Raw genomic sequence first — 20,901 nt, forward strand, 5'->3', positions numbered from 1 at the left:
ACCACCAAAACTCAGCAGACCGGATGCTCCCCCCCACCCCCCAACCTCCCCCCGCTCCCCCTCTCCACCACTTCTACATTTCGCACCGGGGTTCAGAGCTGCAGTTTCACATGGCTTCTCCTTCCCGATGGAAGAGCCGGGGCAGATAAGCCAGCAGCGGAGCTGAGAGAGAGAAGAGCCGGGCGATGGGGGCGGGCTGGGGGGGTGGGGGTTGGGGAGGCGAGCTGGGGAGATCGCTTTCTCATGGCTCCCCGCTTTGAACAAATCAGAAACATCTTCGGGCTGTGAATGACACTACTCACATTGGCTAGGCTGCAACTTTCAACTTGACCTTGGCCTCTCGCCGTGTCCAACCCGTATAGAAAGCAGCGCTGCCCCACGGAGCTGCCGCCCCTTCCCCTTCCCCTGCCCCCTCCCCGCTCTGCCGCAGGGCGATGCGGGGAAGCGGCTCGAGAAACGGAGGAAAACAAACCGGCCCGGTTCATGCCAGCCGAGAGCCGTTTGCCCGGGGGAATCCACAGGTTTCAGAGCTGGAGCCTGGAAGAAAAGGAAAAATATGCGGGGAATAAATATTTGCTTTTGGCCACGAGGAAGAATGCGGAAAGGAGTACGCTAAGTCAAAATGGGAACCGTTTATTGGCTACAATGAAGGAAGAAAGGGGCTAAAGCGTTGCCAAATTAGCAAGGGGAATGACAGCGACTTCAGGTATCCCGGCCCATCGCACGTAAAAATCACCTTGAAAGATAGATGGGCTCCGAAGGGCTATTTCGCAGGGCCGGCAGCGATGGGCGAGGAGCAGCCCTCGCGGCCACAATGGACGTCCGTGGGACCGCTCCGCGCTGGTCGCGGTGCGGGCAAAACAATGCTCCAACGTCAATGGGAAGCACAATAGCATCATAAATACGCCGAGCTGTCAGGCGCAAAACAAAGCGACATGCAACGGCAAGAAAAAAATTACACGAGTTTTCAGGATGGGAGGGTCTGGGGGTGCTCGTCCGCACACGGGAGGGCCGGGAGCTGGTGGCCATGGGATGGATGATCGCCGCTTAGGGTCAAGTTTATGGGTAGTGCAGTGGTGGAGCGCTTTGAGTTCAAGGTTGTGAGCGGATATCTGGAGGTTGGGGAAACGCATCCGCGCCGCTGGGAGGTGTGGAGGGCATTAAAAGTGGAAATTATTTCGCCCTATAAAAAAAAATCCAACGTTTACCGCGAAAGGAGAACGTAATTTCTTTTTCTAGGGATCGCTCGCATAAGAGGTATGACCTTAAATATATATATATATATATATATATATATATATACATAAAACAGCCAATAAAGCATTTTTTCCCAGCACAAAAAGGCACAGTGGCTGCGTGTGCACGCTAAGCAATCCGACGTGAGATTTTACGGCCAAAGACGATTCAAGCGGAATTGTAGGCCCCGGCTTTTATTATCACAGTAACAAATAACACAGCAGAGTTACAACGGAGATCCAGTTAACCCTCCCGCTCCCCTAGCCCATCCTAAAACAAATCAATACATAGAGCAAATCTGGATTTCCCGGTCAGTTCCTCTTATCTGGCTTCGGAGGCTTTGCGGCGAGAGGAGCGGAACGTCTCTCGGGCGGTCGAAGGGCAGGAAGGAAGAGAGAAAACACCCGAAAGGACATCGGGAGGCTCTGCTGGAGCCTCATCGGGACCCCGGCAGCGCTGCTCCGCCCAGACCTCGCGGCGGGGTCCCCGCGGCACCTGGGCGGGGTGGGGGGGAGGGGTGCCGGGCCCTCCCCGGGGAGAGACGGCGGCGCAGAGCGGAGCTCGGGACACCGCAGCGGGTGAGGGGAGAAGCTCTTCCCTTCCTCACGGAGGCCGGAGGGGGCCTCTCGGGTTTCCGCGGCCCCCGAGGCGGGGAGGGCCAGGCGGATCGGCGCGGGGGCGAAGCGGCTGCGGTTCTTGGGGGGGTGGGGGGAACCCCGCACCTCGGGGAGCGCGCCGCGGCGACAACAGGGCCGAACGGCTCACGCCTCGGTGGCGAGGGGAGGAGGGAGAGAGGAAGGAGGGAGAGAGGGAGGAGGAGACAGGGCCCCCTCGGCCCCCCCACCCCATCCCCGGCCGCGCCCGTGCCCCGCGCGGCTGCCGCCGGGCCGCGCCGTGCCCGCGCCCGTGCCCGCGCCCCCGGGCCGGGACCCGGCCCCGCGCGGTTATTGCATTATTTAATTATCTCCACTTTATTCCTTCAGATGTTTATCAGCTGCTTTGCATATCACGTGGGGGCGGGCGGCCCAATGAGGGCCCGCCTGGCGCGACACTGGCGCGTCAGCCTTGGTCAAGTCCCGGAGATTTAGTATCTCTTTTTTCAGTCTTTGGGGCTTTTAAAAAAGAGCCACTAGTCTCAATGCGGAGCGGGCTATGACAGCCTCCGTGCTCCTCCACCCCCGCTGGATCGAGCCCGTCATGTTCCTCTACGACAACAGCCTGGATGAGATCAATAAGAACATGGACGGGTTTCACGCCGGCAGTAACTTCGCGGCGGCTGCGGCGGCCAACCCGTGCCGCAACCTGATGGCTCACCCCGCGCCCCTGGCCGCCCCCAGCGCCGCCGCCTACACGTCGAGCGAGGCCCCCGCCGCCGGCATGGCCGAGCCCGCTGTCAAGCAGTGCAGCCCCTGCTCCGCCGCCGTGCAGAGCTCCTCCGGCGCCGCGCTGCCCTACGGCTACTTCGGCAGCGGCTACTACCCGTGCCGCATGACCCACCACAACGCCATCAAGTCCTGCGCCCAGCCCGCCTCCACCTTCGCCGACAAGTACATGGACACGTCGGTCTCCGGCGAGGAGTTCACGTCGCGAGCCAAGGAGTTCGCCTTCTACCAGGGCTACGCGGCCGGGCCCTACCAGCCGGTGCCCGGCTACCTGGACATGCCCGTCGTGCCCACGATCGGCGGCCCCGGCGAGCCGCGCCACGACTCCCTGCTCCCCATGGACAGCTACCAGCCGTGGGCCATCACCAACGGGTGGAACGGGCAAGTGTACTGCCCCAAGGAGCAGAGCCAGCCGCCTCACCTCTGGAAGTCCACCCTCCCGGGTAATACACCTGCGCGCTCCCCGGCCCCCTCCCGCTCGCCCCCCTCCCCGCTCCCGCGTCCGGGTTCCCCCACCCCCCCCCGGGTTCCCCCCGGGCTGCTCCGTCCCCGCCCCGCCCGCGCTCCCCGGCCCCATCCCGCCCCGGCGCCGCGGGGATGGCACCGGTGCCGCCCCCTCCCCCGCGCCCGGCGCATCGCGCCTCGCCCGCCCGGGGCTGCGGGAGAGGAAACAGCTGAGAGGGGCTGCCGGGGCCGGAGCCTGCGGGGAAGCTCGCCCAGGCACAATTTTCCATACGCGGCGAGGCCGGGACTGCCCCTCGCGGGGCTGAGCTCAGGCGCTGCCAAGGCCGAGCCCCCCCCTCATCCTCGTGCCCCGGGGTTGAGCCCCGAGAGCTGAGCGGGACCGGGGTGGGCACGGGGGGGAGGGAGGCGGCCGGAGGAGCCGGCTCCGAGCCCTGGGCTACCGGAGGATGTCCCGAGCGGTCGTTGCGATTTCCTAACGCTTGCTGCTTGGTTTTTGTGTTGCAGACGTCGTTTCGCATCCCTCGGATGCGAACTCGTACAGACGCGGGAGGAAGAAGCGAGTGCCCTACACAAAGGTGCAGTTAAAAGAACTCGAAAGGGAATATGCTACAAATAAATTCATAACCAAAGACAAACGGCGGAGAATATCGGCGACCACGAATCTGTCAGAGAGACAGGTCACAATCTGGTTCCAGAACAGAAGGGTCAAAGAGAAAAAAGTCATCAACAAATTGAAGACGACCAGTTAATGGATTAACCGTGGAGAAGCGGCAGCTCGGAAGTGTCCGAACTTTTTTTTTTTTTTTTTTTTGTTCAGATTAAAATAATTATTAATAATAATTAAAAAGAAAAGGAAAAAAAAAGAGAAAAGAAAAGACAATGAACCTCTTCTCTCAGAACAAGAGATCTGCATCCTTGGAATTATAGCATTTTTTAAAAAGACTGCTGTAGCAAATGGTTAAAGCTGACAGTTCTCCTGAAATCCCAAGCAGACAGTGCAACTGCCAAACTGTAAAGCCCACATCCCCCGCCCGAGAGACGCGCTCGCAGTTCAGACACACCATTTTCCGAGCAACTTGTAAGTACTTCGGTGACCTTCCTGTTTGAGAACACTCGTCGTGGCCACGATGGGAGCTGGTGAACGTCAGGAGCTCGATGCGTACACATAAGCTTGTTTTCTTCCATTGCAATCCAAACTGTATGTTGAATGACTGCTCAGGTAAACCATAGTGAAAAAAAAAATACAATTACTGTATGTTTTAAAGCAATGCATTTAATGTTAAAAAAAAAGAGAGAGAGAAAAAAAAAAGTAATAATAAACCTCGAAGGTACTGGATAAGGATTTCAGAGACATCAGTAATGAAGGAAGCTCTGTGGAGGATCTATCCTGATAGCAGATTAGAACCATCACACATAGTGGGGATAGAAAGGGAATTATTTGCTTGGAGATATCTGTTGGTTTTATTTTTATTTTTATTTCCAAAAGATGATTTCCTGTCATCTGTCTTGTTGTTTTATTTTCCCCGCAGACCGTACAGTAGATACGTTGTAAAGGACTCTGCCTATTTCAAACCTCAAACGATCTTCGAGAATTAATGCTTTAAATCCCCGGAAATTTGTAATGCTTTGACTCTGGGTGGATACAAAAACACGAACATTGGCGTTCCCGCGTGGCTAAAAAAATAATCCCTTTGTGGAAAAAAAAAAAAACCCAAAAACCAAGAACTTCGAACTGAAATACATTTTATTTTTTTTCCCCAGAAGTATTTTGATCTATATAATCTATATTTTGATCTGTAAGCAATTAGTCGTTTCTCCTTGTTTATTGTCTGTTATGAGGCCGCAGTAGAACGTGTAGGGATTCTTTTTACAGCACCTTTTAATCCAATCAGTTATTTCAACCAGCACATTATTTTGTTTTTATTCACTATAAGAAGCTATCTTGTAAATAAAAGACAAAAAATCAGCGCACTGTGAAAATGTACTTGTGCACCCTCATTTTTTTTTATATTTCTACTGAAAAAAAAAAAAAAAGAAAATCCAAGACGTGTAGATAGGCATAGTAGTATTAATACTGTTATAATAAAATAGTCACTGTAATAAAACCTGGAAGAAATACTCTTTATTTTTCGATACCTATGTGCATTCCGTAAGAAAGTAAAAAAGAAAAGAGGACAATGTATAATCTGTCATGTAACTGTAATATTGTTGTCTTCCATTATGTAGCTTATATATATATATGTGTGTGTGTGTTTGTGTAGATGTATCAGTGGCTATTTTATTTCATTTATGGAGGGTGTTTCTGTGGAAGCAAGCTCGCCTGTAGTCAGCGTTCCTAGAGATGTTCAGTGATGTTGGGGAGAGCTTTGCTGAGGGTCTGGGGTCAGGGGAGGAAGAGGAGCATGGCACCGGCACTGCAACGCGGCCCCCTCAGGGAAATGGAAGCCGGTGGGGAGCTTTGGGGCCGCGGCGGCGGAGGGGAAGGTGGGGGCACTGCGGCCAGGCCGGGCCGGGGAAGGCCCAAACCTTGACCTTGAGGGGAAAAACGCCGATTTGTGACCTTGACTTTTGACAGCTCCCTGCGCCGCCGCCGCCGCCATTTGCGGGACGATGGCGCCACCTCGTGGCCGCGCCGCGCCCGCACCTGGCCGCGCCCGCGCAGCATCCCCCGGGCGGGCTGCGGCGGCTCTCCGCGCCTCCGCGCTCGCGTATTTCTTCTTGTCTCCGGCGTGTGAGGGCTGGAGAAAGAAGGCGAAGCGTTTGTGCTTTGTTCTGTCTTCTCCGGAGGGGATGCGGGAGCGGCAGGTCCGGTCCGGCGTTGAAAATCGGTGTCTGTGCGGCGCGCGGGGCCGCAGAGCCGCGGGTTCGGTCGGGTACAAAGGCAGAGCCGCTTTCGCCGCCTGTCTCCTTCGGTGGTCTGCAGCTCTAATTAGAGTTATCGGGGAACCTTTACGGTATGTTTAGGGGGTATCGGATGCCACTCGCAGTGCAGACTTCTAGACTTACATTTCTGAAATTCAAAGGGCCGTACCTCTGCCGAGGGCTTGCTGGCGCTCCAACCGGAGCGTAACGCATCTGTGCCATAACTTACAAGGAAAGTACCTGCAGGAAAGCTCTGTTTTCCAGGAAGCCGCCGCGCCCGAGGCCTGTCGGAATCGCGGGGCCCATGGTGCGCCGGGCCGGCTCGGGAGGTGGCAGGCCACGGGCACCCCCCAACGTTGCGACATGAGTACATCGAGGCATACACGCGGGGGATGTCCGAGAACTCTCTGAGCGAGGTTTCCCCAGTCCCAGTGTGGGAGCGGCCAGGGAGAGCTGGCCATGAGGTCTGCGGGCCTCGCCGTCGGGCTCTGTTCTGGGGTGATAGCATTATCCAGGGAGGGGACTTGAGGCAGCCCCCACGGCAAGGCTGAGAGGGAGTGGAGGACGTGGAGCTGTGGGGCCTGTGGCTGCCCGGGCCGAGCGAAGCCAGGCTGGGATGGCAGCAGCATCCACTGCCCCACTGAAGCGCGGCGGCCTGCTGCCGACGGGCTGATTTTCATTCGGAGAGCTCAGCAAAAATCCCGAGCTGGGGTTGTTCGGACCCTGGGAACGGGCTCCCCTCGGTCGCACCGTGCACGGAAATCCAGCAATAGGGTTTGCACGGAGTGTACCTGCAGCCGGCAGGCAGATACCTGAGACAGGCAGCAGGCAGGAAAGCTCATTGCAAAGCTTTCTCCTAAAGGAACCAAATGTCCTGGAGTAAGGCACTTGTGAATTACACTTGTTCTCGCTCTGAGAGGATAATTCTATTTATTCCGTTATATTTCGCAACCTGTGTAATTATAGCGTTAGATACGCCACAAATTGCATGTATTCCAAGTCGGAGCTGAGGGCGATATGCACGACTTGAGCCTGCGGTGATTGTGTATCTGAGGCAAGATCTTTTCTTCTCACACCGTGCCCCAGAGCGATAGAATTCAGGAGACCTTGAAAGAAAAGCTCAACGAGAATATGGCTGACTTAAATACAATAACGGCTTAAGAAAAAAAAAAAAAAAAAAAAAAGAAAGACAGAAAGAAAGAAAAAGAGAGAAAGAAAGAAAAAAGAAAGAAAATAAAGTAACTTTGAATCGGAGCTACCGCTTGGAGATTACTTTTTCACACTGCAGTGCTTACCGATCAAATCTCCTAAGCATTTCTAGACCGTGGATTAGCGAACTCGAATTCCCACTACTGTTCAAATAGCTGCGCCGCAGATATATTTCACAGGGTAAAAAGGGGAGCGCTTGACTCGTGACCGCTGGCAGGAGTAAGGTGATATTTTGGACCGGACCCCCGCTCCCGTGCGAGACTGCCCGAGCTCTGCAGGAGTGGAGCGGTCGCGTTTCCCCGCGCAGCGCACGGCCCGGCCGCAGGATCAGGCCCACCGGCGGCGGCGCGGAGCATCCCCGGGCACGGTTCGTCCCCTCGGGGCTGCGGTGACCCCGCTGCCTCCCCCCAGGTTGCGGGACACGGCTCCGGAGCTCAGCGGCTCGCTCGGCCGAATGATGGCCGGGACTGCGGGGCAGAGTGATGGGGCAGCGGGCTGCGCGCTGAGCCGCGGAGATTGCTCGCGTGCGGGCGTGAAACACCGCTGCCCCGTCCCACTTCTGCCCGCAGCCCGCACCCATCTCCCCGTCCCTCCTCCGCGTGTTTGGGACCTCGGGTAGATGTGTGTGTGTTCGCGTTATTTATTACCTTCATTTACCGTCCAAAAGCTGTTGGCACATACATTTTCAAGTACAAATTGCTGTTGTAATACATATTCTCCTCTCACCAATCTGCCGCCCACGTCCTAAAATGCATCCTTTAATATGTTTTATAAGACAATATTCACCGTCGAAAATAATTAAGCCCCGCGACGCATTGCTTCACGACGTCCGACCATATACGCGGTTCGGAAGGAATTAGTATTTATACTCCCGCGTTACAGGCAGTGTTTTAAGATGGTGGTGGGGAGCTCATTGTCCTGCCTTGTGCGGTTAGACGAACGGGGGTTTTAGATGAAGGCATGGAAAAAAAAATGTCCCGGAAGAGGGATTTGAAAGCAAAACAAACACAAAATTAGAAATCCAACCGCGCAAAAACCCAATATGTTCTCGGCTCCCCCAGAAATGCAAACTTTGCCCGTAGAACCCAGTGTGCAGAGGGACATTGAGGGACAGAGAAGCATGGTACTGCTGTACACTGAGTGCCTTTATGGAAACATTAATGTCAGAGCGATATTTCATTCCCGGTGTAAAATGCGAAATACAATTCAAGATACATATGTATTTAACTACTTCACTTTCACTTCAAATAATTTCTGCAAGTTTCGGCGGCTGACACTCTTAGTTCCGAGCGACAGGTTTTTTGGTGTATAATCACACAGTTCTTGGCGTCCTCGGTCCCAGTAATTGGGGATTCCCACGGACAGAAGTGGCCCTACGGCTGTGATGCAGACAGAGGGCACAGCGAATGTTTTGTCTTTCTTTTTTTTCTTTTTTTTTTCCCCACCGAGAAATGAATCCGTATTTAATCTATCCGCTCCTCGAGCTCTTGGCAGAAGCGAAGGTGGTTTGCTGTGGGAAATAAACCTTGACAGGAGCATATTTCCGAAAAAAATAAAATTAAAATAAGAAAAGAAAAAAAAAAAAAAAAGGAAGAAAAGGAAGAGAAGGAGAACTGCAAAGATGTCACTTTTTCCGCCTTCTTTCTCTCGGAAATACTTCCGCTTAAGAACGAGGAGACCTTCGAAGAGAAAGGAGAAAATATGGTGCTCAACACTGATATATTCAAAATAAGATCTCCCCGCGCTTCCAGAGCATGGGTTTTATTTTGTATTCATCAGAACGTGCGGGTAAGCATCTCGGCCTTTACCCTATAAACTAAAATTTGGGGGAGGGGGACGGGGACGACAAATGCTTTAATGAAATCCCACTCCTCGCGCATTTCAGCATTCTCCATAGGCAGTGTGAGCAATGAGAGCAAGACAGCCTTTAATACGAAGAAAACATTACATGAAATGATTTGGCAGGCGCTAAAAGGACGGTTGTTGCCATTCATAACTTTTTCGTGCGTTTTAACGCACTTCAATGATGATTTGGAGAGATGGCCTTGTGTGTCTTCCGTCGGTGCTGGAGTCCTGAGAGAAGGGGGTGCGGGGTGTGGGGGGGGTTCAGAGGGGTGTCCTTAGTGTTTCAGCGGGGCTGTGGGGCCGTGGGTGCCGCCCGCGGGGTTTTAACCGCACCGCGGGGCCTTCCTTGCCCCCGCCTCACGGCCGGGCCCCCTCCCTCGTGAATGCAGTTGATTCATGAACTAGGGGACGAAATGCAAATGTTCATTAAGTCTTTCCTCCCTCCCTCCTCCCTCCCTCCTCCCTCCGGCCTTCCCCCCCTCTCCCCCCCCACCAAACCCCTTCCAAAAAAAAAAAAAAGGATTTTTTTCTTTTTTTTTTTTTTTGCTCCAGTGAATGGCTTCAACATGGCGTGCTGAAAGCAAGAGGCTTTGCCCGCTCCTAGATCTGAATTGTGATTAAACATCCCCAAAGAGAGCATCTCCCTTCCTCCCTTCCTCCCCCGCCCTCCCCTCCCCGTGGCGGGGAGAAAAGCGCCCTCTGCTACGTAGGAAAGGTCAAGTCCTACAGCACGCAACCCATGGTCATTACTGTACTGTGACCCGGGGTGTACTGGGGAGGAACGGACGGGTGTCCCGCGATCAAAAACACTTGGACTTTTTCTTTTTCTTTTTTTTTTTTCCTCTCCTTCTCGTGCGGTGGGATTCGATGGAACTAGACAGCGTTTTAGCCTCCTGCTATCACCTTGTGTGTGTGCACATCGACATCGGAAAGCGTAGGGGACCGGGAGAGACAGAGAGAGGGAAAATAAACGGCTCTGACAGCAGTGATAATAACGGCAACGATCCTAATTAGCTCGTGGTATCGCTGCGTTTTGCAATCAGCCTGAAGCTGGCAGGAAGGACGCTGTGCCCTAGTGGCTACACTTCTCTCCGTTCAAAGGCAGGCAAACAGCAACTAGAGCAACAAAATAAAATGTGTATATATATAAACCCAAACCAACAGAGACCCGAGTCAATGGGAGACCGAGAAGGAATGTCTTGTGGACCGGGGATATTTAAACAGTGGGGAAGGAAACCAAAAAATGTACGCTCCATCCTCACTGCTGCGGAGGTCTCCAGCCCAGCGCAGGATCCTCGCTGTCAGCCTCCGTGGGGATTGCACAGGCGAGACACGTCGGGATGCCGGGGTAAGATTTTCCTGCTCTTCCTGGAAGTGAATGTTTGTCCTCTCCCCCTGCTCGGTGGTGAACGAAGCCACGATGCCAACAACAAACCCACCCGCGCAGCCCCGTGCGTGACTCGGAAGGCCTTTGCAGAGGGTTTTCCAGGGCCCCGCTCCCCCCCGCGCCCACCCATCTGCCCGCCCGGCTCCGTGCGTCCCACGCTCACGGGGAGAGGGGTGCGGAGGCTGCGAGGTGATGCTGATGGGCAAGGGGAGCCGCTCCCAAATGTAAGCTCGCTTCTCCCGCTGGCTCCACCTTTCCCAGAGCTGCCGCTTCTCAGCCCGGTATAGGTGGAAGAAGGGAAGGATCCTGGCAGGAGGGGGGCCGGGAGGGCTGGGGCAGAGCGCAGGGTGCGGGAGAGCTCGCAGTCGGGACTGCAGCTCTCTGGGCTTTGTACCCTGGCAGCGTTGGGACGGGCAGCTCTACGAAGCGGTTCCCGGCTGTTATTTATCCCCGGCCGCCTGCGCGTGGTGGTCGCCTCTGAAATGACTGTACTCTTTGATGAGATGGGGAGGAGGGTCGGAAGCCCTGTGTGGGATGATGCGGGGAAGGATGTGAGAGGCGGGTTAACCTGTCTGCTGGTGGCCAGGGCTTGGGCGTGTGTGTGGGGAAGGAAACGCGGCCCGGGCGCTGCAACCTGCCGGCGGACAGCGTCGGGAGACGCACTGGGCTGAACACACTGAGCAAAGCGTGTTTATTTATTCCTGATCGCATACATTGGTCGGTTTGGGTTATTAGGAATTTTCGATTGCGTCTAGGGGTGTTTGCAATGCTCTGGTCTTTCACCTCGAGGTGCCCTCGGGCGAGTGTAAAAAATGATAGATTTAAACACAAAGCCATCTTGGATGAGCTCCGTCTGCGGCTAGCGGTTGGCTACCATTGAAATATGACAGGTTTTGCAAAATGGAAACACCGCGCCGTGTGAGCGCTTGGAGGCGGGGGGTAAACCGAAAGGGAAAGGCTGAGCACGGCCGTGCCGTGCCGGGACGGCCCCGGTTCCTCCACCCGGCCGTCCTGGAGCGGCTCTGCCCGCAGTGCTGCGGTGCAGCACCGGGAGCGGGAGCTCATCCCGCACCGCCCGGAGCAGCCATGTTGGGCGCAGAAGGAGCTCTCCCCGTGCGGGTGTCTTTGCGTGACACAGGGGAGGACAGACAGTGAGCAGCCCTCGGGGAGCTTGACTGCGCGGGGCAAACGGCTCCGTTCGGAATTGAATGAGTATTTTCAGTTCGTTTTAGACCAATAGGTTGCTCCGAAGGTCGTTTTCCTGGTACAGGTACCTCCATTATCAAGCAGCTCTGAGAAACTATCAAAATATGAAGTTCGGGCTTTCAAGTCGTTGATTTGACAGCCCCGGCACTGGGATACTTCCTGTGCCCGCCCCCTGATCTATCCTTGAGGAAGAAGCGTTCTTACTCCGGTGGGTTTCACGATATGTGAAAAAGGCTCTCCCATAAAGTTAGCAGTGTGGTACAGTAAAATCCTCTGTTTCTTGGCGAGTTGGGCAAAAATATAAGAGGGGGGGGGGGAAGCAGCAACTTTATAAATCACTGTTAAAATCCAATGTGCGCTAGAGAAAGCCTTCTATCCTATCCAATTCAATGCAGCTGAGAATCCCGGTCGATTAACTCGACTCGAATCGTTGTACCGAGTGCGGTAAACTTGCACCACGGCATCACGGAGCGGTGCGACTGCGAGGAGAGCGTCCCGGCGTTGAGGCATTTCGATTTCTGTAGTTTTCTGCTCCTCGTGTGGAGGGCACGTTATGTAGCTCGTATTTCGTGTGCGCTGTTCGCTCGGAGCGAGAAGGATTCCCGTTTGTCAGAGGCACCGCGGCTGGATTTTTTTTTTCTCTCTCGCCGAATATATTTCCTGGATTAACAAATCTAAGGTCAAGTTCAAGGCATCAGTTGTAGAGATACTTTTAAATGTAAGGCGACGTGGGAATGTTTGGGCGGACTTTTTTTTTTTCTTTTTTTCCCTTTTTTTTTTTTCCTGTGCATAGGGAAGCGGTGTTCCGGGCTGCGGGGGAATTTTGCACGGGAACACCGTCGGGATGTGGCCGTGTGCGGGGATCTCCGAGTCGTGTGACAGCCCCGCACTTCTCAGGGCTCGCTGGGGACGTTCACTAAGCGCTCGGATTAATTCCACGTGAAACCGATGGGGGTGAAAGGTGGCTGTAGCTGCCTGCCGCCCCCGGTGCCTATGTCCCTTTTTTTTTTTTTTTCTGTGTATTTCGGTGGGAACCCGTGGGAAGAGGCTGGGTTCGGTATCGGGGGGAAAGAACTGGAGGAGTTGGCTTTCGGTCTCCTTCTCGAGCAGACACCCCTCCCAGCACCCTGGTTTTTGTTAGAGTACTCCTGCACCTGTAGTTGTTTCCATAGGAGGAGAAAAGATTGGATGTGCATTTTCACGCGTCGAGAGGGTCTCGCAGAGCATTCAAGTGCAGAAAAGCGGACCCTGCTGGCAGCATCCCCAGTCAGTCGAACTCCGAAACTTGACCATCTACGATAGCACTTCTTTATGCCCTCTTTGTTGCTAAATCTGCCTGTATTGTCTATCGGAAGCAAACTGCGAGCAGTAAATATAACCTGGATTCTACAGGGGCTTCAGCGAGACCGAGTGGGGGGCACAGCGCTGGGGAGGCGGGCTGTGGGGCACACGGTGATGGGAAACCCTCCGCGCTTGTAAAGATGCTGGGCGTGCGTTACGACAACAAATCGTTCTGCTGCAAAAGGGCGAGAAAATAGTTCTTAGGAAAGTGTTCTTGCCGCAGTAAGCTTCCTGTTCTGAAAACTGCTCTCAGTGTTTGTGCTTGGTTGAAACGATAGGAGTCAGGGTGAGTCCAGGAGGAGAGGTCCATCCTCGCAAAGGGATGCAAAATATCGTGCTTGGTGGCCAGAGACGAACAGATTTCCATAGGTCCGAAGCTCAAGCTTTGAGGTGGAAAAAAATACCCCACTGCAACTTTTCCATCTCTGCGACTAAAAAGGGAGCGTGACAGAGCAAAGGAAAGAATCTCGGTAGCTGACATTAAAAATCAATCTACCATTTTCTTCTCGCAGATGAGTTCAACCCTTCGAGAAGTTCACGTCTCCTAAATAACGCAGTAAGATTAGATGCAACGAAGAAGGCAGAATCACCTTGCCTCGAGTCCTGTTTACCTCTGCCCTTTTTCGTTCCACGTAGTCTGCAGTTCCCTAAGCAAAATCACAACCATACCGCTCGGGTTCGGGACACAAATAGCTGCTCCGAGTCACAGCATGGGGCTTCCCTCTCGCCGCTATCAAAAATCACTTCAGACTATGGGATAAACTAATACTTGAAAAATCGCATCTAAGTATTATAGTACTTCCCTCCACCACGTTGTTGAAGGTATATTTAGGTTTTTGGTGGTGGTGGTGGTGTTTTGGTTTGATTTTAATAGACGGATACGTGCAGCTCCTTTCCCTAACGGACAAAAGGCAACCAGGAAAGAACAAACGCCGGTTAAAAACTTCTGAGCTCGAAATACTTTAAATCCAAACAATAACCACGCTTTTCTGAAGCTGCATTCCTGGCCAATTTTGAGAAGAATTATCGCCTTCTGGCATTATTTTCATTGGAAAAGGGAGAAGGGGATGTGGCAAGAGCGCTGTGAATTCCCTCATCCTACATTTTTCTAATAGGACTTCGTACGCTGTCATCAGCCCGTACGTTTATGAAGCGCTGTCCTAATCCATGAGATACTCTCCCGTGGCAGAGTAGGAGCGAGCCCCGCCGTGCCTACGCGGAAGGAGCCTTCAAGACTCAAACCAGCAATCGGGAATATTTCAATTAGCTCTAGCCGACAACAAATCCCTTTTATCACACGTCGCCGCTGTTAATCGCAGGCACCCACCCTACCGGCAAGGTAAACGCTCGGCTTACCGTTTTGTAAAGCAAAACACAGACCAAAAAAAAAAGAAAGAAAAAAAAAAAAAAAAGGAGAGAAAAAAAAAAAAAAGACAACAATTTGGATACTAGAGAACTTGACCTTTCGGAGAACAGCAGTAGTAAGTTAAACAGTCCCCTTTGCACGCGATGTGTATACATAGAGCCGCGCTATCGAGGCGTCCCGGCTCTGTTTATATTCCTCCAAAGAAGAGATGTAGCTTTCCCCTGCTTTGTTTAGCTTAGCTAACCGGGTGACCGTGCTCCCAGCCTCTCCGCCTCTTGGCCACGTCCGTCCTTTGCAAAACGTTCTGCAGCAGCAGAGCTGCAAAATTCGCAGCGTTTTGAGCCTCCCTAATCCGGCTGAAATACTCGGGGAGGCGGAACGAATGCATTTTGCTTCTCCAAACGCAATGCCTCCCTTTGTTGATGTTGTTTTCGTCGAGCTTAGGAAAGGAAAGGCTCGATTTTCCCCCTTCCTCGACGCGGAAGTCCCAATTACTGTATTAAAAGAGCAATTCAACGTTAGACCAAATAATCGACATTGATAATTGTGCTGAGCACAGCAACCTAACAGCAGGCTCCCTGCAATTACCCACACATTCCGGGGCTTTAAGCGAACATTATCTCTGTTTCACTTAACAGCAAATAAAGCAGAGAACAGTCCGTGCCGGGTGTGTTTTCTCGCTCCCTGCCTTCCCCGGCTCGCTGGGAGAGGCGTTCTGGAGTCCCCCCGCCTTGAAAACTGGATGGATCCAATATGCTGCTGGAGTGGGTGTTGAGTTTTTGCTGCTATTAATATTATTATCGTTATTATTATTTTTACTTTGGGGAGCGAGGGGAGGAGGCACAGCCGGAGCAATCCCAAAGTAGCCATCGGGGCCGCACGTGTGCTCGCTGTGCCCGCGCACACACACGCCCAGTTCGCAGGGGGTGGCCGGGCTGCAGCCTCACCCCCCTTCCCCCCTTCCCTTTCCTCGATTTCCCTTTGTGTGCAGGAGCTGCCTCGACCTCGGGCACAAGAAGCCCGGTCCAGTCCTGTGCCAGCGCTGCCCCCGCTCTGCCATGGGGTGAGTGCAGGGGGGGGCCGCAGCCGGGCCAAGTAGGTGGCGTCCAGGGGCCGGGCAGCCCTGTCGTGTCTGCTCTGACACAAGCTGAAGTTGACTGCCAAAGTGCTATAAAACCGCAGGTCAGTCTAGAACTGTTTTCGGTTCTCCTAGACGCGCCGCGTTCAATTATAGCCTTAAAAGCCCTAATACAAGTGCAAGAATTTGTTTGCCATCACCCAGAGGCGGGGCGAGGCTCTGCAATGGTGGCGCCTTTGTTATCTCAAAGTCACCGAAATCCCAATGCTGCCTTTCTGTGCGCAGGGAGGGGCGGCGGTGAGGGGGGACAGAGCTGAGGGTGGAGGGACGGGGGGGACACAGTCCGTGCTGGGTGCCCAAAGAGGATTTCCACCCCTCAACCCCCTCCTCCCTCCGAAGGAGTGGGGGAGAAATGAGATGCGAGCGCGGGTATAAGCGTTAAAGAAAAAGCCAACCAGAGCTCTTGCACCCCCCCCACCCCCACCCCAAGTTATAGGAGGGGGGAGAGAGGGAGAGGGAGAATCCCCAAGCGCTTTTACAATCCCCAAACGACAATGCAGTCTTCTGCTAGCGGTTTTGACGACATGCGATCCCTTTCCATCCACTTTCTAGCAAACACGTCAAGCCTGAAGATTAATTCACTAATTTCAAGTTCAGCTCGCAGACATGCAGCAAGCATAAGAAGTTCTCGCAGCAAACCAAAATAAAGAGTTCATTAGGGGGATACGTCCGAAGCATTTGATTTGTGAACGGTAACCCTTGTAAAATAAGAGAAAGGCATATAAACATTAATGCTAATAAATTAGTTTACTCCGCTACAAAGTAATTACTTGATAATATTGAATTTACAGCTCGAATTCAAATGTAACAGTTAACTATAACGTAGGGAAAATACATAATGAGAATATTTTTTTCTGCGTGCAACATGATTAGATTTGTTATCGAGTCGGTTACGATAAGCTGAGCCATAAATAAACAAATCGATGTTGATATTTAAATACCGAAGATCTCCAGAATTTACTATAGAACTTTCTCCGGATATATAAATACTTCCGCAGCGCTGCAGAGGAAAAGGGGGGGAAATACAAATATTGTTTCTCCCGCAACTCGGTTCCCCTTCCATCAGCCTCCCCTGTCCACGGGGGCACAGACCTCGAGCTCCGTCTGATTTCATCGGAGCACCGGCTCTACGACATCCTTTTGCCGTTCTGTTTTTCTATTACGATTAAATCCAGCCGGAACCCAAATACTTCTTTTCTGAAATCGAGCATCAGAACAGCAAAAAAACATTTCTCTATACACGTATTTTTTCCCAACAGCTGAGGGATGTCCATGCCTGAAAAGGTGCTGTATTCTTTGGCGTATTTCTCTGTTTTCTTTGGCTGCGCTCGTTCGGTGGGGTGTGCATTTTTATTGGCAGAGAAGTACTTTTTAGTCTCTGCCCTGTGCAATCCGCTTTCTATATCATCCCTTTCATGCAACAATAGTAAAAGTTTAACCACTTTTTAAAAATAGGTCTCCCCGGGGCTCAGCCTTCGGCGACGGTACGAGGCAGAAAGGAAAGGATCTCGCTACGGCGAGTTTGTTCCTAGGGGTTAACAGTATGTCAAATAATTTTAACTGGGCTTCTGGCAATTAAACCCGGAGTATTTGTCGAAGCGGGGCAGCCCTACATCCACCGGTTTTCCAAGCATTTAGCAGCGGTGCGGAGGCGAAGAGATCAGCGAACACTTTTTAGCCCAGTGCTCTGCAATTTAAAGGGCTTTCTGGCGTGGCAAATAGGCAGGCGATGGTTCGGGGAGGTGGGGGTGGTGGTGAGGAAAGCGAACCTGCGTTCTGGGAATCCAATATTGCTAAGTACCTCTGGTGAGGCTTGGCTGGAGCCGCACGGGGTATTTGAGGTTAATATGTAAGGGAGGGAAGGAAGACACTAAGCGCTTCGGAAGTGAACATGAATGCAAGCATGTAATCTATTCACCATGAAAATCAGTGCAGACTTGACCCTGGCACATTCTTGCTAGGAAGGTTTCCAGCAAAACCCTGCAGGGCGAGGGGGCTTTAAATATATATATTTATATATATATATATAAACAATTTTTTGTCGTTGTTGGGGGTGGGGGAGGAGGGGAGGTGTGGGGTGAACCTTAAGATCCAACCAAAGCAAATGTAGGAAAAAAAAAAAGGAAAAAAAGGGAAAAAAGAAAGGAGTGGGGCAAAACATAAACCCTAAACTGACCGCTTTGCCAAGGAGCGCTTCCTGCTAGGAAGCAGCCTTCTAGAAGGAATCGTTGCTTAATTTCTCCGGCTCCCTTCCTTTCGGAGCCTGCCAACGAGCCGCCACACACCCCAGCAAGCGAACAAACAAACAGAGAGCTCTCACCTAGCCCTGTGGGCATTGCTAAGTGCTGCAGAGCCAGGGGGTGCGAGGGGCCGGGCGCTAAGTGTGGGGCAGTGCAGTGCCGCGCGGTGCCTTTGTGTCCCGCACCGTAGCGGGGCCAACCTGCGCGGTGCTGCGCGGTGCTGCGCCGGGGCCGGGCGGGCGGCGGGGGCGGGCGGAGCGGGGCCGCGCGGTGCGGGTGCGGGGCCGTGCGGTGCGGGGCCGCGCCGCGCCGATCTGTTGCTTCCCCCGAGATGGCTACAAAGAGGCGCGGGCCCGCAGCCGCCGCTTGTCAATTTGCACGGCGCGTCACGTGGCCGCACCTCCCCGCCGAGGCCGGAGGCTCTCCACGTCAGCTTACGTCTCCCAATTTCTTACTTCACGGATCTGCTTCAAAGGGGCAGCTGCGCTAGAGAATCATGTTAAGCTCAGCTAATGCGGAGAAGCCGAGGTAGCCCTAATGATGGATTTTGATGAGCGTGTTCCTTGTTCCTCTAACATGTATTTGCCAAGTTGTACGTACTACGTCTCGGGTCCTGATTTCTCCAGCCTCCCTTCTTTTCTGCCCCAGACCCCGTCTTCTCGCCCTATGACATACTCCTACTCCTCCAACCTGCCCCAGGTCCAACCCGTGAGAGAAGTGACCTTCAGGGAATATGCCATTGATCCCTCCAGTAAATGGCACCCCCGGAACAACCTGCCCCACTGCTACTCCGCAGAGGAGATCATGCACAGAGACTGCTTGCCTTCCACCACCACCGCCAGCATGGGCGAGGTGTTCGGCAAAAGCACCGCGAACGTCTACCACCACCCCAGCGCCAACGTCTCGTCCAATTTCTATAGCACGGTGGGCAGGAACGGGGTCCTGCCGCAGGCTTTCGACCAGTTTTTCGAGACGGCGTACGGCACGGCGGAGAACCCGTCCTCCGCGGACTATCCGCCGGACAAGAGCGGCGAGAAGGCGCCCGCGGCCACCGGGGCGACGGCGGCAACTTCAAGTTCGGAGGGCGGCTGCGGAGGGGCGGCGGCGGCCGGGAAGGAGAGGCGGAGGCGGCCGGAGAGCGGCAGCAGCCCCGAGTCATCTTCCGGCAACAATGAGGAGAAATCCGGCAGCTCCAGTACGTATAAAGGCAGCGCCCGAGCGCTTTCGGAGAGGGACTTGGAAATGTAGCGCACCGCCGCTGTTAAATTTTTATATGCTGTTTTATAAGCATATAAGGTTTATGAAGGGCCTTTAGATTTCCCCCAACAAAACTTTGTTATAAAAGGCGAGATCACGTGTTTAGTGCTGAAATTGGCCGTGAAATACCCACCGGGCAACGGATGCCTTTAAAAATTTTTCTTTCTCCTTCCTCTCTTTTTTTTTTGTGGGGGGGGAGGAATCGTAATAAAAAGGTGCTCTGCGGTCGGCTCTCGAAAATATAATAACGTGCGTCGGGCGCCTGTAAATTCGGCAGAGAAGGGCGATCCCGGCTCCTTTGATACCGATGTAATCCCGTGATTTTATAAAAGCCATGTGTTGCACCGGGAGCCTAGTTAGGAGCCGCATTCAAAGCCATCGCCGCTTTAACGATTGCGCTCGAGCCGCGTTGAGCAGATAAAGTAGCCGCCTGAACTGTAGCAATATATTAAAAGAAACAAATTAACCTAAAGCTGGCCTTTTTGTCTAAAGGAAGCCATTTTACTCGGGCGCTGTGGCAATTACGCGTTGCCTTCTGTCCAACAGTTTGTTACTTACAATTGTTATTCAATCTGTCAAAGGCTGATTTTTTTATGTGGGCTTTTTAAAAGGCAACGCCAGTATACAGCTCGGGGAAAAATACCTCGACAATGAACTGTACCAGAAAAGGAAGTTTTTAAAGGGGTAGCGGCTAGATTGAATGCAAAGGGCTTCTGAGCCTCGAGCCCTTTTCTATTCTGCTTAATGAACTTTAAAACCGCGGCGGCTGAGCGCGAGGAGAACACCCCGAGATCGTGGCTGAGCGTGCTCGAAAACAGGCGCCGGAACGTGCTGCGGCCGCGGGCTCGGGGCTGCGCTGTGTCGGGGCCGTGCGGTCGCTCTCGGCCTCCGGAGCGGGGAACGGAGCTCTGCGGGGCTGCCCGGCTGCTGGAGGGGGGGTGGGGGGCGGCTGCTGCCCATGCTCCGAGCGCCTGGCTCCGGCCGAGCCGCCTCCGAGGGCTTCCTCCCGGCTGCTCGCCCCTTCCTCCCGCGGAGAGAGGCCTCAGTGGGGTTCCGCCCTGCCGGGGGCCGGGAGGGTCCCGGCTCCCCGAAGCCCTCCGTGAGCTGCCGACGGCGGCCTCGGAGCGGGCAGAACGCGCGTTGTAGTGCCTCGAGGTGTTTTGCCCCGGTGTAGCCCCCACCCTGCCCACCCCCCCCCACCCGGCCCCCGCCGAAGGCCCCGCCGTGACAAACCCTTGTGCCTTTTCTCGCTCCACAGGTGGACAACGGACCCGTAAAAAGAGATGCCCCTACACCAAATACCAGATTAGAGAGCTAGAAAGGGAATTCTTCTTCAGTGTCTACATAAACAAAGAGAAACGCCTCCAGCTCTCCCGAATGCTCAATCTGACCGACCGCCAAGTAAAAATATGGTTTCAGAACAGAAGAATGAAAGAAAAAAAAATTAACAGGGACCGATTACAATATTACTCAGCTAATCCACTACTTTAAAACTCGTAGCGTTTTTCAATACGAGATTAAATTCAGATTTCGCCCTTGACAAGGTCAAGCCACGAGGTTACATGGAGGAAGGAGGTGTGTATCTGACGGGACTCGAAGAACCCGAGGTTTTCCATACATGTAAATCTGCTCTGGACCTTCCATGACGGTTTATTGTTTTGTCTGTATATTTACGTACCAACTGGAATCGGTTTGATTTTGCCACACATGCCGTCCATCCATTTCCAACGCGCGCGTCACCTCCGAGCGCCCAGCCCACGCCTCTCACCTTCCCGGGCAACGCGTTCGGCAGCTCCGGGCGGGGACGGGGGTGTCCCCGTGTCCCGCTGCCCCCGCGGAGCGTGGCGTGGGCACCGACACCCCGAGCGACCGCAACCAGGACTCAAACTTTGGGAAATGATCTCTCGTCCTTCCCGGAGGAAAAATGTCTGTGGTAGAGGCAGTGCGCCATTGCCCATGGGTTTGAA

At 53.6% G+C, this 20,901-nt stretch overlaps 2 protein-coding genes across 4 annotated transcripts; both read left to right on the top strand.

Annotated features, from left to right (window-relative positions):
- The first annotated feature begins 2,388 nt into the window (after window positions 1–2,388).
- On the top strand, window positions 2,389–5,186 carry HOXA13 (homeobox A13). 2 transcript variants are annotated; one of them, XR_010623135.1, is made up of 3 exons: window positions 2,389–3,061; window positions 3,588–4,302; window positions 4,613–5,186. XR_010623135.1 is itself a non-coding variant. In XM_065752074.1 (2 exons), the coding sequence occupies exons 1-2, from the start codon at window positions 2,389–2,391 to the stop codon at window positions 3,830–3,832; spliced, it is 918 nt and encodes a 305-aa protein (XP_065608146.1). In that variant the 3' UTR covers window positions 3,833–5,186. The 2 variants fall into 2 exon arrangements, 1 of the variants encoding a protein (XP_065608146.1); XM_065752074.1 differs by having other exon boundaries at window positions 3,588–5,186.
- Window positions 5,187–9,856: 4,670 nt separating this feature from the next.
- On the top strand, window positions 9,857–20,901 carry HOXA11 (homeobox A11). 2 transcript variants are annotated; one of them, XM_065753621.1, is made up of 3 exons: window positions 9,857–10,347; window positions 18,377–18,872; window positions 20,193–20,901. In XM_065753621.1, the coding sequence occupies exons 1-3, from the start codon at window positions 10,243–10,245 to the stop codon at window positions 20,423–20,425; spliced, it is 834 nt and encodes a 277-aa protein (XP_065609693.1). In that variant the 5' UTR covers window positions 9,857–10,242; the 3' UTR covers window positions 20,426–20,901. The 2 variants fall into 2 exon arrangements, with proteins under 2 accessions (XP_065609693.1, XP_065609692.1); XM_065753620.1 differs by lacking the exon at window positions 9,857–10,347 and having other exon boundaries at window positions 18,127–18,872.

This window comes from Cyrtonyx montezumae, unplaced genomic scaffold (assembly GCF_038088225.1).
Source record: "Cyrtonyx montezumae isolate F1298 unplaced genomic scaffold, pur_monq_1.0 scaffold_8, whole genome shotgun sequence".
In the NCBI taxonomy this organism is placed as follows: domain Eukaryota; kingdom Metazoa; phylum Chordata; class Aves; order Galliformes; family Odontophoridae; genus Cyrtonyx; species Cyrtonyx montezumae.